The sequence below is a fragment of the Odontomachus brunneus genome, unplaced genomic scaffold (genome assembly GCF_010583005.1).
Source record: "Odontomachus brunneus isolate Ranch 3 - 2012 unplaced genomic scaffold, Obru_v1 Obru_scaffold_179, whole genome shotgun sequence".
NCBI classification, from domain to species: Eukaryota; Metazoa; Arthropoda; class Insecta; order Hymenoptera; family Formicidae; genus Odontomachus; species Odontomachus brunneus.
In genome coordinates, this window is record NW_022639629.1 from 226,099 (window position 1) to 244,793 (window position 18,695).

Genomic DNA, 18,695 nt, shown 5'->3' on the forward strand with positions numbered 1-18,695 from the left:
CACCACTAACAGCTATCACGTCTGCTGATGTTTTCTCTCTCGATCGGACGACGTGCGAAAAGAATGCAACATCGAAATATCTCCCACCACTTCCCCTACGTGCCTTCTTCGCTTCTCTCGCGTTGTACGTCAGACGTACAGTACGCCCTCCGTATACGCCTGTTGTCGCTTTCGACTATTTGACAGGCGTATAAGGACCCGCCGAGGGACACCATACCTGCCTCTGAGTGTACACGTAAGTACACGTAAGCACACATAATCCTTCTTTTTCTTGTTATTTTACTTGACTTTATACTATAACTCTTTTATCCGAGGTACGTATTCAAAAAGTCAGGTCCGAATGTGTTCAAACGCGTCTATGCGTCACGGCAGTTACACCGGAACTCTGTGCACACATAGGGCGCGTTCAGCGGAAAAAGTACTCAGTGAGCAGTCAGCGATTATTGGTTCTTACTGTTAGATCCCTAACAATAGACCAATTACGTTGACAAATTACTGAACAATGTGCAACCGTTATGTCCGCTGAACGCACCCATTGAGCCTGCGTTTCGAAATTCACTGCCAGTATTGAAAATATATTAATATTACGTATACTATAGAATTATCCTGGCTTTTGATTGGTCACCGCAGCATTTTGCTGGACTTTCCGCATGTATGGAGTTTTAGCTTAATACGGATATTAGACTGAGAAAATATACTTGTCTCCCTTTAACTTTTTACCCCACACAGCAAATGATATTCGTATGTACCCAGATAGCACAAAATCTTCAGAGAATGTTCTGGGACGTTCTTAGGATGTATAAATGTCCTTAGAACATCTTTAAAACGTCCTTTGAAGATTTGTGCTGTACTGTTTTCATATTGAATACCCTTATAGAAATATCATACTAAGAATCATTGATAATTACTTATTTTCAGTATTAAAAATACTGGATAATAAGTAATTATCAATGATTCTTAGTATAATATTTCTATAAGAGTATACTGTAGATATAAGTAATATACCTATAATATCCCTATAATATTTCTCGTAGTATATCATTTACGGTTTATTCTTAGAATATACATAATTCATCAATAATATTCAGTCGTATTATGGTATGTTTTCAGAATGTACGAAATTCATTATTAATATTCTGTCTATTTACCGGATATTCTCAGAATATACTAAAATTATCAGTAATTTCGATTACTCAATGAGCAAACAATATTGAAAAAACATTTAAAAAACATTAGAAAAACATTTTCAAAACGTTAAAAATGATGAGATAAGTTCTCTTTTTCATAAAAAGAAACCTTTTTTTAACGTTTGGAAGAATGTTTTGTTTTTTTAATATTTAAGAAACATTTATTTTAACATTTAACAAAAATTTTTCTAAATGTTAACATTTAACATTTAAAAAATAAATTTAATGTTCAAAAATTTTTTAAATGTTAAAATACACGTTTATTAAGTATTAAAAGACAAAACATTCTTCCAAACGTTAAAAAAACGTTTTTTTAATGAAAAAAGAGAACATCCCACATTTTAAAAATATTGTTTCTTATGTTTTTTAAATGTTTTTTCAATATTGTTTGCTCATTGGATAAGCGAAATTGATAATTTTAGTATATTCTGAGAATATTCAGTAAATAGACTAAACATTAATAATGAATTTCGTACACTCTGAGAAAATACTATAAATCGACCGAAAATTATTGATGAATTACGTATATTCTAAGATTATATGTTATGATATATGAAATTAAATGATATATTACGAGAAATAGGGAATTATAGGGATATCCTCAGTATATTACTTATATCTATAGTATTCAGTAGTTCTTATATTCAGTATGAAAACAGTATATACGAATAATATCATGTGCTGTCTCATATTGTTCTCTATATTACAGGTATTTATCTTCGAACGCGGAATCCGTACAATTACTCTCTTAGAGTGAATCAGTGAATAGTCACTGATATCAGTTATGAGTACAGCACTGGGCACTTTCAGTGCTATACTTATAACTGCAATCAGTGTATATTTACTGTTTCCAGAGACGTTTGACTGATTTATTTTAAGAGAATACGATTGAACTTTGTTCGTCTATAGACTCTCTTAAAATAAATCAACCAAACATCTCTGGAATTTTTCGTCTAGTCTAAACTTGTAAATAAAATAAAATAATTTCATCGATAGATTCAATAAAAGTTCAATCGTACTCTCTTAAAATAAATTAGTCAAACATCTCTGGAAACAGTGAATATACACTGATTGCAGTTATAACCCTAACAACACAGATATCCAGGGAACGTCCTGAGTACGTTCTGAGAACGTCCCAATATCCTTAGAATATCCCTGGAATGTTCTCAGAAGTTCTTGTGCTGTCTGGGAAGTATAGCACTGAAAGTGCCCAGTATTGTACTCATAACTGATATCAGTGACTATTCACTGATTCACTCTAAGAGAATAATTATACGGATTCCGCGTTCGAAGATAAATACCTGTAATATAGAGAACAATATGAGACAGCACGATGTAATACAGAGAACTTTAAGTTTCTTCTATCATTGCACAAGTTTGCAAAAAAATAGTTTATAAAATAAAATTTATTTTATCGCAAATAAAATAAAACAATTTCATCGATAGATTCAATAAAATTTAATAATTACGACTGCGTCTCTCCAATTTTCACTGCTAGTACTTTGCATGTAGTCAATTGGACTTTTACTGAATCTATCGATGAAATTATTTTATTTTATTTACAAGTTTAGATTAGACGAAAAAAATGCACGATCGATTTAATGTAATTAATTTATTGCATAATATATGTTTATTCTGATTGGTGCAGTCTATACGGAAATCTTTATAATATTTTACTTACGAAAATATTTTCTTTCTCGTCAATTAATTTCAGCTTCACATTACACGTTTGCAACACGGATCGCGGGCGTCACAAGCGCACATTGATACCCAGTAAGCAAATTGAGCGCAGACTGCGCGCAGATTAGCAGCAAATTTGATCAAAAACCTACAGCAAAACCATAGCCTTCTGTGTCTACATTAGGCTACGGTTTTGGCGACAGATCTTGCTGTCGGGCAATTGGTGCCAAATTTACAGCAAAAACCGCGCAAAGCTTGCAGCGCAGCAAGGTCTGCGCGGTTTCTGCCGTCAATCTGCCGTCAAATCGCTACAAGCTCTGCGCGGTTTTTGCTGCAAATCTGCAGCAATTATCCGACAACAAGCTCTGCCGCATATCTAGTGGCAATTTGGCAGCAAGATTTGATATAACAAATCCTGCATCAAATTTGTTATCTATTTGCCATAAAAAAATTGATAGTGAAGTTCTGCTCGAAATCTGTTCGCGCAGGTTTGGCTATCTGGGTATAGAGCTATAAGAAAATGTACATGAAATTGTAAATACAGCTTGATATATATATTTAATGTTCGATCATGAATCAATTTCTCTAGCGTAAATTCGTGAGTCGGTGATAATCGTTATAGATACATGCTGTTTATTGCAGTCTATATGTTACAAACGCAATTTGATGGACAAATCCATCGTGTCTATTATAATCAATGGTGTATTAATAGTAACGATAGAAGAAACTTAAAGTTCTCTGTATTATATTGTACTGTCTTATATTGTTCTCTACATTACAGGTATTTATTTTCGAACGCAGAATCCGTATAATTACGATTGAACTTTGCTCGTCTAAGAGAACTCGTTTAATCGATAAAAACTTAAGAGTTTAAATTGCATCGCAATGAATTGCATAAATGGGAATGATAAAACTTTTTTTACTTTTTTTTTAAGTAATTTTAGTTTTATATCACATCTTTTTTACAAAATAATATTAAGCACTAAAAACGAGTTTCTTTGTTAATAAATTGATTCATTGAACTTGAATATTGTAAATTTATTTATAACGATTCTTTTTTGTTTATTTGACAGAATGTACTTCATATACATTACAATAATAATTGATCTCACAAACGCTTTGACGTTTTTATCATTCCCATTTATGCAATTCCTTGCGACGCAATTTAAACTCTTAAGTTTTTATCGATTAAACGAGTTCGCTTAGACGAGCAAAGTTCAATCGTACTCTCTTAAAATAAATCAGTCAAACATCGCTGAAAACATATACACTGATTGCTGTTATAAATATAGCACTGAAAGTGCTTAGTGCTGTACTCATAACTGATATCAGTAAATACCCAGTAAACATGCATGTCTAAAAGATGTCGAAAAGATATCTAAAAGATATCTGATGCAACATTTTGTTGCATGAGACGTCTTTTAGATATCTTCTCGACATCTTTTAGATATGCATATTTACTGGGTAGTTACGTTATGTTCTTCTCCAGGACGTAACAGTAGAGAAACCAGAAGTTAAAACATAACACACACTTGTAAAAATAAAAATAAAAAAAATATTTACTGAATTGGAATTAATAAATCCCTGAAAACCTTATTCATTTGTTTTAAGTGGACTAAAGCATTACGTACAATAAAACACTCAATTGTCAAAATAAAAAAGCATGATTCCCTTTCAAATTAAAATTTATTTGGCTAGATATAAAGATAGGATTGCTTTTTTAATAAATATTCTTAAAACTAATAAATTATTTATTAGATTTGACATTACATAAAAGGAATTGTAAAAAATGTTTACTTATTTAATTATTTTATATATTATTTTCAAATGTTGCATGATTATATAAAATTGAGTAACTATTTATCAAATTTGAATAAAAAATTTTTCACTTTAGAAAATTTTTCTTTATTTTTCTTTCTTGAACGGTTCTTCAAAAATTTCTTCAAAAATTCATGTGAGAATACATAATACTTAGGAACGACTAAGTTGCTCTTTCAGTGATACATCACATTTTAAATCCTTACCTTTTGAAAATTCTTACTGGCACTGGTGGGACTCGAACTTGGACCCGTGAGCTACCTTTGGATTATGAGTCTGTTGCTAAAGGCACTACACCACTTCTTCAATCAATATAAACGTCTTACATTTTGTCTATACGTGTTGTAATGTGTTGTAAAGTAAATTAATAATTAGTTTGAAAAAATATTTGTTTAAAGCTTTTTCCTGAATTTAAATATATTAAAAATATCCGAGTATTGAACGTATGTTGCCCGCGAACTGTTCAATGATAATAAAGATTTATTATCATTATTTATTATAATTAATATTATTAGTACATACACATAAACAAGCATAAAGAGTGAATACGAGTCCCAACTTGTTACTATATGATTTGAAGTATTTATGGCAATTGTAAGTAATCGAAAACGAAAAGCTTGCGTACACTTCAATTTCGGCCAAAAATTACAAAGAAATTATAGATTTCTTCTATATATTATTTTATATATAAAATTATATTATATTATTATTATATAAGGTGTAGTAAAAAGAAATCCATTATTTTTCCAATAGATGGCTTTAGTAATATGTATCTCGCGTTGTATAAGTGCGATCGGTTTATGCTAGATGGCGTTAGAAAGATATGATTTCGTATTAAAAAAACTTCTCAGACAGTTTTGTGATTGTTTGACTCAGTATTGTTTGAGTGCACGTCAAAGATGGATACCAGCAAAGAGAAAATACGCCATATTTTACAGTTTTTCTTCGATAAAGGCGAAAACACAAGCCAGGCGGCTGAAAATGTGAATAGTGTTTATGGTCCTGATACTGTAATAGCCAATCACGCGCAATTTTGGTTTCATCGATTCCGTTCCGGTAATTTTGATGTCAAAGATGCACCACGCTCTGGAAGGCCAATTGTCGAAAATGTCGATAAAATAATGGAAATCGTCGAGTCCGACCGTCATGTAAGCACTGTTTCGATTTCCCAGGAGCTAAACATTGCACAAAAAACCGTTTGGAACCACTTGAATAAGGCTGGATACAAAAAGAAGCTCGATGTATGAGTGCCACACGAGTTAACGCAAAAAAATCTCATGGACCGAATTTCCATCTGCGAATCGCTGCTGAATCGCAACAAAATCGACCCATTTCTGCAGCGGATGGTGACTGGTGATGAAAAGTGGATCACTTACGACAACGTCAAGCGAAAACGGTCGTGGTCGAAATGCGGTGAGCCGGCGCAAACGGTGGCCAAGCCAGGATTGACAGTCAGGAAGGCTTTGCTGTGTGTTTGGTGGGATTGGCAGGGAATCATCCACTATGAGCTGCTCCCCTACGGCCAAACTCTTAATTCGGACCTGTACTGTCAACAATTGGACGTTTGAAGGAATCAATCGCCCAGAAGCGGCCAGCTTTGGCCAATAGGAGAGGAATTGTGTTCGATCAGGATAACGCCAGACCACACACATCGATAGTGACTCGCCAGAAGCTCCGGGAGCTTGGTTGGGAGGTTCTTATGCATCCACCTTATAGTCCGGACCTGGCACCAAGTGATTATCACCTGTTCCTGTCTATGGCGAATAATTTTGCTGGTGAAAAATTCGCCTCAAGAGAAGCTTGTGAAAATTGACTGTCCCAGTTTTTTGCCAATAAGGACAAGGGTTTCTATGAGAGAGGCATAATGGAATTACCTTCAAAATGGCAACAAGTTATAGAACAAAACGGTGCATATTTCATCTAAATCGGATCATTCTAACTATGCTAAATAAAGCCTTCAATTTCATGCAAAAATAATGGATTTCTTTTTACTACACCTTATATTATATTATTATATTATATTATTTTATATATAAAAATTTCAAATTATATTTAAAACAATTCTTTTTAATTAATATTTGTTTAGACGTAAATAACAATGAAATAAAGTAAAAAAATATATCCAATCTAAATAAATATATTTATTCAAATGTTTTAGTTATAATAACTTTTTTTATTTTTTAAATTGTAATGAGCAATAATTCACTTTAAAAATATATTTAATAAAATTGAAGAAATATTGTATGCAACGTGAAATTATTTTGAAACAAATAACGAATAAATGTTATTGAGATAACCGTTGCTCAAATTGAATAATTTATTCTTTTCAACTGAAAAATATAATATTTTCAAATTGAGAATATAAGTTTAAATTAATATTTTTTCAAACCAATTAATTATTTTATTCAATAATAATACACTATTTTGTAAAAATTATTTTACTCAAATTGGAAAAATGTTTGTCTGAAAATATCAAATTCTATTGATATCGTTTATTCAAATTAAAGAAAATATTTTCTTAATTACTATTTTTGGATATTGTAAAAAAGAGTAAAATATTTATTTAAGAGGTAAAGCTTTGCAATTATACAGTTAGCTCCAAATTATTTCCGACTAACCTTGATATTGATCTTGACTCTCAGGGAGGTCAATGCTATTGATCTTTGTTGGCGCTCAATGTTCGTTAAAAAGTTATTAACAAAAGTAGTTGCATAAAATGAATGTAATTTTTGGACACCGTATATACAAATACATTGAATTTGTAAGCTAGGACGATGCCTGCTACACACACACACACAGACACACACACTACTTGGGAGCTCGCAGTGGGTTCGATGTTTGTACATATAAGTTAGAAGTGTACCACAGAATAATAACTTTTTTTATTAATATATAACTTTTTAACGAACATTGAGCGCCAACAAAGGTCAATAGCATTGACCTCCCTGAGAGTCAAGATCAATATCAAAGTTAGTCGGAAATAATTTGGAGCTGACTGTATAATTGCAAAGCTTTACCTCTTAAATAAATATTTTACTCTTTTTTACAATATTCAAAAATTGTAATTAAGAAAATATTTTCTTGAGCTATAGTATTGAGGGTCAATAAAGGTTACTGAGGGTCAATGTCAATATCAAGGTTAGTCAGAAATCATTTGGAGCTGACTGTGTAATTGTAAACCTTTACCAAACCTTAGTTAAACTAGTTAAAGTTTAAATTGCGCCACAATAAATTGCATATATGGGGATAGTCAGAAATGTCAAAAACGTCAAAGACGTCAAAAACATCAAAGATCATTGCGCGTGAAATCATCGCGCCACTCATTATTGTAAAATATGCATATTTCTATGCAAATGTGTAATTTTGCGATAACGATAATAGATAATATATAAACTCATGTTTCTTGAAGTTCAAGGGTGTTGTTTGATAGTTATTAGTAGCTACACTACGTCGGAAGTAAATAATCTCGTGCTACTTGCTTCGCGTGAATATATATCGATATATTGGATTGTATGAAAATTCAAAATCGATTTTTTGTAAAGTCTACGTTTCTATGTGTAAAACAATCTTATATTTTTCTCATGTATGCAGAATGTCCAACGAAAACTACGTATGAAGGTAAAGCACGCTAATTAAAGAGACTCCTGGCATTTTACAAACAACTAGGTGAAATTTCGAGATATTGCTTGATGAAAAAAGATTAACGAATCAGAGAACGCGATGTTGTTGGATGAATTCTGTTAGCGCAAGATCTCATCAAAACGGTTTGAAACGCGATTGTTTCTTGGTGACACGGGCAGGACGCGCTCACCATACGTCGAAAAACAATTATTACTGCGCTGCTCGCATCCATTTTCAATAAGATCTTGCGCTTATACAATCCATTCCACTACATCGTGCGCTTAAACGAGTACATCTACACTGAGAAAAAAATTTAGTCAATTTGAAAAAAAATAATTTGTTTTGAATAAATGATTTTCTAAAATGTTACTAATGGCGTATTTATTTGATTTAGAAAGAAATATTAATCAAGATGAAAAATTTTTTGCTGAAAAATAATGAATTATTGATTAGATTGAAAATATATTTGGTGAAATGTAAAAGATAATTATTTATTTAAGAAAAAAAATTAATTTAATTGTTGTAAATATTATCTTGCTCAAATGAAGAAATTATTTACCAAATTTGAAGAAATATTTGTTTAATGTAGAGAAACCAGAAGTTAAAACATAACACACACTTGTAAAAATAAAAAAATACTTACTGAATTTGAATTAACAGATTCCTGAAAACTTTATTCATTTATTTCAAGTGGACTAAAGCGTTACTTACAATGAAGCATCCAATTGTCTAAATAAGAAAGCATGATTTCCTTTCAAATTAATATTTATTCGGCTGGATATAAAGATAAGATTGTTTTTTCAATAAATATTTTTAAAACTAATAAATTATCTATTAGATTTGACATTACTTAAAAGGAATTGTAAAAAATGTTCACTTATTTTTTATATATTATTTTTAAATTTTGCATGACTAAAATTGAGTAACTATTTATCAAATTTGAATAAAAAATTGTTCACTTTAAAGAATTTTTCTTTATTTCCCTTTCTTAAACGGTTTTTTAAATTCTTTAAAAATTCGTGTGAGAGTAATAATACTTAAAAACGACTAAGTTGCTCTTCCAGTGTTACATCACATTTAAAATTCTTACCTTTTGAAAATTCTTACTGGCACTGGTGGGACTTGAACTTGGACTCGTGAGCCACCTCTGGATTATGAGTCTGTTGCTTTAGGCACTACACCATTTCTTCGATCAATATAAACGTACATTTATTAGGTGGTAAACTTAATTCCTGCGGCTCACAGTTAGATGACATTAGTTGTAGGTGTAATTTATTTTGACATCTGCAACTGGCTGCATTTTAAAGGTTAGACATTTGTCAATAAAATTCAGTGCGAAGAGATTCATTTAAGCGAGCAGTGCTATTTTTTCTTTTGATTAAATATGGAACGTGATAAGTTGTTTTTTGACATGTGCTGCTTCATTACTTTGACTTGAAAAAAACTGCAGCTGCAGCTCAAAAATTGCTTTTCGAAGCTTATGGCAATTATGCTCCATTGGAAAAAACATGCCAAATATGGTTTCAGCGATTTAAGAGTGGTGATTTTGATGTCAATGATAAAGAACGCTCAGGCCAACCGAAAAAGTTTGAAGATACCGATTTGCAGGCATTATTGGACGAAAACTCTACTCAAACGCTCCAAGAATTGTCTGCAGCATTAAATGTTACTCCGATGGCTGTTTCCAAACGTCTACATGCAATGGGAAAAATTCAAAAGGAGGGAAAATAGGTACCACACGAATTAAACCGCAGGAACTAAGTTTACCACCTAATATAACATCAATATAATCTTACATTTTGTCTATATGTGTTGTAATGTGTTGTAAAGTAAATTAATAATTAGTTTGAAAAAATATTTGTTTAAAACTATTTCCTGAATTTAAATATATTAAAAATATTTCTTCAATTTTATTATATATATTTTTAAGGTGAATTATTGCTTATTACAATTTAATAAATAACCTCTTATTGTAACTAAAATATGTTTGAATAAATATATTTATTTAAATTGAATACATTTTTTTCAGTGTAGTATCTTAGGTCACTTTTTTAGGTGCAAACGCTTTCCAACCACTCACAGTGAATGTTTGCATCCAATAATTCACATGAGTAACTGAGCATTTACTGATTCGTTTCTACCAACATTGATTAAACTTTATTCTGGATTTAAGTCTTTATCAAATTAAGGTCTAATGAACTATATTAGAAATGGGTATAAGCATGCAATAAGAGATTGTGTTAAATATCCTACACTGAGGGATTATTCGTAAGCATTCAGTGAGCTATCTGTGATTCTGGATAACACGTATTGATTTTATTTTTTCGTTTTACCTTTGTTTCTTTTGAAGATCTTTAACGACGCTCGATCTAAGGAACAGTTTTAAATAGAAATTACCCGAGTATTGAACGTATGTTGCCCGCTGTTCAATGATAATAAAGATTTATTATCATTATTTATTATAATTAATATTATTAGTACATACACATAAACAAGCATAAAGAGTGAATACAACGTCATCAACGGTCTGTAACATTAAACCATTATTTTGACGATACTTTCACGATATTTTTAGTCATACCTAGGTTATTTTTTATCCTGAACTTACTTAGATTTGGATGTCATTTTGACGTAAGTCTGCTACCTGGGAGAGGTCTCAGGCTTGAATCTCAATACCCATACAGCACAGAAACTTGCAGCAACATTGCTACAACATTGCAAAATTGCATATTGCAATGTTGTAGAGACTTTGCAGTGACATTAATTTGGGTTATTATATTCCCAGATAGCCAAACCTGCGCGAACAGATTTCAGAATACATGTACATGTACATGTACTCTGACGCATATCTGGCGACAATTTAGCAGCAAGATTTGATATAACGAATCCTGCAGAGCTTGCTATCAACTTTTGATGGCAAATAGATAACAAATTTGATGCAGGATTTGTTATATCAAATCTTGCTGCTAAATTGTCGCCAGATATGCGGCAGAGCTTGTTGTCGGATAATTGCTGCAGATTTGCAGCAAAAACCGCGCAGAGCTTGTAGTGATTTCACGGCAGATTGACGGCAAAAACCGCGCAGATCTTGCTGCGCTGCAAGCTTTGCGCGGTTTTTGCTACAAATTTGGCACCAATTTCCCGACAGCAAGATCTGTCGCCAAAACCGTAGTCTAATGTAGACACAGATGGCTATAGTTTTGCTGTAGGTTTTTGATCAAATTTGCTGCCAATCTGCGCGCAGTCTGCGCTCAATTTGCTTACTGGGTTCTAAACAGTGCATTATATTACAATATAGGTCCACAATATTTATTATTCACCAGCTCACGTCAGAATAGACATCTCTGGTTTTACATATTAGTCCTAACAATTACATTCGAATATACATGTACATGTACAATATTTATTATACATGTACATGTATAATATTTATATGTAATATACATATACAATATTTACTATACAGCTCACGTCATAATAGACGTCTCTGGTTTTACACACTATTCAAAACAATAACATTCCAATGTACATCTACTATATTTATTATGCAGCTCACGTCAGAATAGACGCCTCTAGTTTTATATATTATTGGAAATAATTACATTGCAATTTACATGTACAATTTTTTTAATGCAGCTTACGTCAGCATAGACGCCTCTGGTTTTACACATTATTCCAAACAATTACATTACAATGTACATCTACTATATTTATTATGCAGCTCACGTCAGACTAGACGCCTCTAGTTTTATATATTATTGAAAATAATTACATTGTAATTTATATGTACAATATTTTTAATGCAGCTCACGTCAGCATAGACACTTCTGGTTTTACACATTATTCCAAACAATTACATTACAATGTACATCTACTATATTTATTATGCAGCTCACGTCAGACTAGACGCCTCTAGTTTTATATATTATTGAAAATAATTACATTGTAATTTATATGTACAATATTTTTAATGCAGCTCACGTCAGCATAGACACTTCTGGTTTTACACATTATTCCAAACAATTACATTACAATGTACATCTACTATATTTATTATGCAGCTCACATCAAAATAGACGCCTCTGGCTTTATCTATTATAGAAAAAAATACATTACATATAAATCTCTTCCATACGGTGATTTCTTCATATTTTATTTCTTCCATCACATGTCCAAACTTCGTGCGGTTTGTTGTGGAACTGTCAAATTTCACACCTGATCGTAGCTGTGTTCGGAAACGTCACTCGAATACTCTCCCTCTCTTTTTATCTCACTCTTGTATTTCGATCATTCCAACAGCTATCGTCTAATAGTGTGCACACAGTGTGTGTTTCCGAACGCAGCATGTATGTACACTTCAGGGGATACTGAATACCGACAATTTCCTAGCTTTCGTAGTTCAAACTTTTCTCCTAAACGACTGCATATAACTGCAAATGTTTTTACAATGTAAAAGTACAGATGTTAATGAATGGCTATGCACTCATGAAAAACAAAAAAAATTTTATATTTATCTGACACCATACCATATTTTTGCTTGTATGAAAAATTCTTCATACGCAAATAAAAAATGAAAGTGCAGCGCCATGCAGAAAACATTATAGAATATTATGAGGCTTTCAGAAAACGATTTCAAGGTCTATGTTAAACAAAAACTTTGAACTACGAATTGGTTGTACATGTGCTAGCGTATATATAATCATATGATAAATAGAATGGCATCGTAGTTCTAGTATTTTCCGATAGTGGCGCTCGTATCGCTACATCATTCTGTCCTTCTTTCTCTCTTGGTGAACAAAGATAGAATAATTGTTGCAGTGATTAAATCGCCAAACATAATGTAGCTATAACAAGAAAAACGCGTCCGTTTTGCAAGCACAGACTTATAAGCACTTTTTTCAGTCCTTCTGTTGGACGTTATACAAAAGTAAGAGCCCATCTATATAAAATGCAAGACGTCGGATCCAAATCGATTCCGACGATTTCCAATGGTACCTAGATAATGCTTTATATTCTCACTTGGTACGAAAAATTCTTTGTACCTAGATAAAAAATGAAAGTGCATCGCCATGTAGGAAACATTACAGAATATTATGAGGCTTTCAGAAAATTTCAGAAGATTTCAAGGTCTATGTTAAACAAAAAGTTTGAACTACGAATTGGTTGCACGCGTGTTGGCGTATATCTGGTTATTAGAACTCATTTACATAAGTTGTAGGGTATCGATTCTCGACATCATATGAATGAGATGCGCAAGTGAAAATCGTTTAGTTCATGTTATATATAATACTAATTTTCACATGCTCATTTTATTCGCACGATGTTGAGAATCAAATCCCAGGACACAGCATGCAGATCACTAGCTTGTCGCGACAGCCAATGAGAAGCGTCAGAGATAACCACTTCGAAGTTATAATTTTTTTTATGCAGCCCATCAGTTTGTAATGTGGAGAATTTATAATGTTGTAGTGCACTAACACGGTGGATTTTTGCATGTGCATCTGATTCGCACGTGATAAATCGGTACTCCACCTAGACGTCTTATGTAAATGAGCTTTAATGACCACATATACGCCAGCACGTGTGCAACCAATTCGTAGTTCAAACTTTTTGTTTAACATAGTCCTTGTTCTCACTACAAGGATACATTATATATGCATTAATCGTAAGAATATCGTTGGAGTCATTGGGAATCGTCGCGTGCTGCTCGATCATCAGGTTAAGCAACACTTTTAACGGAGTCAGGACATGGATTGGTGTCCGGTGGTATATACTGCTTGGGATCAAAATTATCGCAGGAGGATTCACGAAAGTTTGGAATGTGTTTTTGACAATCGATATCTAGTAGAGACATGAGAAAATTAGGAATATATAAATATATTTTTCTAAATATTATGATTTTCTTATTTTTCATCTTCGCATAATAATTCTCAATATTTGATTACTATCAATATTTAACAGTGATTTTATTATCAGTATTCACTAGAAATTAAGTATTGACCAAAATTACTGAATTACTGGTAATATTTAATCACTAATAATTTTTCAGTATTTCTTAGTATGATATTTCTATAAGGGTATGATTTGAGGTATTTATGGCAATTATAAGTAATCAAAAACGAAAAGCATGCGTGCATTTTATTTTCGGCCAAAAATTACAAAAAAATTATAGATTTCTTCTATACATTGTTTTATATATAAAAGTTTCAAATTATATTTGAAACAATTCTTTGTAGTTAATATTTGTTTAGACGTAGATAATAATGGAATAAAGTAAAAAAAAATGTATTCAATCTAAATAAATATATTTATCCAAATATTTTAGTTACATGTTATTTTTTAAATTGTAATGAGCAATAATTTACTTTAAAGATATATTTAATTTACTTTACTTACTTTAATTTAATTTACTTTAAAGATATATTTAATAAAATTAAAGAAATATTTTATCCAACGTGAAATTATTTTGAAACAAATAACGAATAAATGTTATTGAGATAACCGTTGCTCAAATTAAATAACTTATTCTATACAACTGAAAAATTTAATATTTTCAAATTGATAATATAACTTTAATTTAATACTTTTTCAAACCAATTAATTATTTTATTCAATAATAATACACTATTTTGTAAAAATTGTTTTACTCAAATTGGAAAAATGTCTGAAAATATCAAATTCTATTGATATCGTTTATTCAAATTAAAGAAAATATTTTCTTAATTAAAATTTTTGGATATTGTAAAAAAGAATAAAATATTTATTTAAGATTAATTGTTTTAAAACAACTATAATCTATTTAATAATAATGATCTAGATTATTAGGTTATAAATAGGTTATATAATTTTGGTTTGAATATACTGAGAACTATATTTTATGCTTACAACTGCGTAGTTAAGTAATTATTTGGGAAAATCTTTTACATGTCTTGACATTTCTTTTCACATTTTCTATTAGAACAAAAAAAATAATGTAGTTAGCGCAAGAAATTTAAGTGCGACAGCCTACAGTTTTGCTTGTAATTTACTTATTACAGGGATATTATTTGAGTGCGACGAATTATATCGCACTTACATCGTCAGTTGACAATTTACCAGCATTATGATGTTTACGAGTGTAGCATTGATCGTAATATGTACTGGTATAATCTACCTAATCTCGAATTATCTTAAGTGGTTACGATTCGTTCAAGTGGGAAATGCATTACCGGGACCAAAACCACGATCAATTATTGGGAACGTTTACTACTTTTTAAAAAACAATTTTGACGGTAATATTATGGTTTATATATTTTTCAATTTTATAAGTAAATAAATATATTTTGCAAAAGTAATAGTAAATATTAATAAAATTATAAATGGCATCTCACAAATTGCCACTCAAATTATTCACTGTAATAAATTTGAACCTTGCCACTAAAATACGATCAAAACATTATTATTTCTGAATAACTATTTGATATTTATTTGTTAAAAAATTATCATTAAATACATACAATCGCTTAATAATAACATATTTTTGAAAAAATTTCAGAAATGTTGAACAGTACGTATTTGCTCGTGGATAAATACCCATCTCCATTTCGAGTGTGGTTGGGCAACAAATTATTTATTGGTATAAGCGAACCAGACCAAATAAAAGTAAGAGTGCAACGTTTTTATTACTTGTTTATTAATTTGTTTATATACCGACAAAAAACAGCATTTGGGTCAAATCGACTGTTTAAACACACCTTCAAAGGAATACGAATAATAATAAATAATTATAGCTTGAAAACATTACGCGATACTATAACAGTAAGTTGCGTTAATATAGTGACTAATCTAATTGTAACTATTGAATTAATTGATAACTTGTTGCAACAACGATATAATTCGTTTAAACATTTTCATGACTGAATTTGGTTTGTTCAAGCAGAGACTCATTAATTCAACAATTTCTTTTTCTCAATGTATCAATGAATTACAAACAATTATAAGTTAGTGTTGTTGTCTATCCCGGCGACCAATTATGTTTGATAGCAAATTGTTATCATTTTTGGCCACAAACAATTTTTTCGACAATTTTTAATTATATATTAATTAACGATGAGTATCCTAGACGTAATAACGAAACGATCATATTGAGTCCGTTTTATATATTGCAGATTATTCTTCAAAACTCTAGCTGCTTGAATAAAAGCGCAATATATAAACCCTTCAGAGAGCTCGTAGGAATGGGGATCTTTACTGCTCCTGGTGAGATAAAAAACAAATTTGTTTGTAACGTATGTAATTATTGAACAATATGATACGCAAAAAATGCATAGATATTTTATGTGATATCGGCCGGATGCATTTCATGGCATAATTTATTGTATTAGTAATAACACAAGAGAATATTTATGTTACGCTCACTTTAAGTAACAGCACAAACTTTATTAATTAATAATACTTGCCTATCTTGATATCCGTCGTAGTAATGCCCTATAGTTTCTATATAGATATGTACGACTCAATGTTTATCAGAGAATTCACTTTTACTTCCTCATTTATTCTTCCAAATTCTCCATGTACATATGAGCTCACCAAAGTACCTATTAATATAATAAAATCAATGTGAACATATTGAAATGAAATTTTGGAAGATGTAATAACCATTTATTTGCGAGTACGAAGCACGTACCGCGCGTGACGAATATGTTAGGTATACGCAGCAAATAATAGTGGCCGATATAGTCACGCACATACGCAAGCACGCACACACACACACACACTCAATTTAATGAATTTCTAAAAAAAAAATTAAATGAGCTAATAATCTATTTGTGCATTTACAATACCGGCCACATTTTTAAATTTAAAGTTATCATAAACGCGTAATTATCACGAGGTATTGCATCTAATACCCAGCAAACGCAATAATATAACAGTTACATTGTCGTAACATGTTTGTTACATTAACATATACGTTAATTGTAATTTCTCATTCAAATATTGCAGCTATGTAACAGAAATATAACGTGTTACTAAAATGTTATATAGCTGTATATATATTGCTAAAATATTATATAGCTGAAATATAAATTACTTGTATTATTTCCTAGTAATTATATTTAATTGTATGCAGAGATTACAAACTATCGCTCAATTTAAAATATCAATTTGTAAAAGTATGCTTCTTAAAATATTATAAATATTTTTAGTAAAGATAATAGCATAAAAATATCTTGTCATTTTAAATTAATTAGCTCTCAAATAATACAAGATATTCCAGAATCATCCTAAAACCATTCTAGACGTCTAGTGTCCCAGCATGTCCTCAGACATTTTATGCTATTGGAGCTATTTTCATTTATTTATTTCCATCTTTCTGTATATATATTCAAATAGAAGGGATTATTATGGTGACACTAACTTCCATTAATCAAAAAGTATACTATAAAAGTGAAATATACACTTCACTATACTATAAAAGTGGACTCCATAGTACAAGTTGTGCTGTCTTGTGATCATCGTTCTTATATACACGGTGGGCCATTTTAATCTCCCCACCTGAATTTCTCGTAATCTAAGTCAGATAGAGAAAAATGGTCCAGACAAAAGTAGAAGGGGACAGAGGGGGTCACGTAATGGTACCAAGGACCTTGACCTTGAACTCGATTTTCAAGGTTATTTCAAGGTCAAAGTGATTTTTTTAAATGGGAACACCTATTTTTGACCCCGGATTTGAAAAGAGCGGGAAATTTTACGTTCAAAATGATATGTTAATCAAGGTCATGGCAAGGTCGAATGAAGGTCAGGTTTGCGAATTTTGATTTCCCAATTGAATATATCGGAACCTAAGCCAAATACGTAAAATTGGTTCAGACAAATGTTAAAGGGGGCCGAGGGGGTCACCTATCTGTACTCTGATCTTGACCTTGAACTCAATTTTCAAGATTATTTCAAAGTCATAGTGATTTTTCAAAATGGGAATCACTATTTTCGAGGGTTTCTTTAACTGTATTAACCTTACTTTCAGCGCTACCCAGAAACAACGACGTGGACGTAGTAAGTACTGTTTCCTTTGGGGTGCTGGATTAAAGTGAGTCCCCTCGCCTCTCACTATTTTAAAAATTATTAATTTAATTTTGAAGCAAATGTTCGAAGTTGCCTCCATTTGCTTGAAGGCATAAAATCAAACGTCTTTGGAAATGGCGTACGGTGTTAAGAGGAGTTTGCCTTGGAATTGCAGCGCATGCTTGACGAATGCGATCTTCAAAGTTTGCTCTTGTTGTGGGCTGTTGTTCGAAAACAATATTTTTCAAATAGCCCCATAAAAAAAAATCTGGGGATGTGAGATCGGGTGAACAAGCAGGCCAATTAACCGGACCGCCTCGTCCAATCCATCTCCCATAGTAATTTTCA

At 31.4% G+C, this 18,695-nt stretch overlaps 1 protein-coding gene across 4 annotated transcripts in view; it reads left to right on the plus strand.

Moving 5' to 3' along the window:
• Positions 1–18,695, plus strand: part of LOC116851583 (cytochrome P450 4C1-like) — a 44,296-nt gene that overhangs the window by 18,185 nt on the left and 7,416 nt on the right. For 2 of the 4 annotated variants that reach the window (XM_032831140.1, XM_032831143.1), the window contains exons 2-4: positions 15,344–15,577; positions 15,841–15,947; positions 16,454–16,544. In XM_032831140.1, coding sequence (XP_032687031.1) covers positions 15,409–15,577; positions 15,841–15,947; positions 16,454–16,544 — 367 coding nt within the window. In that variant the 5' untranslated portion in view covers positions 15,344–15,408. Of the gene's footprint in view, positions 1–168; positions 236–7,992; positions 8,304–15,343; positions 15,578–15,840; positions 15,948–16,453; positions 16,545–18,695 lie in introns of those variants that run through there. The other 2 variants (XM_032831141.1, XM_032831142.1) reach the window with 2 other exon arrangements.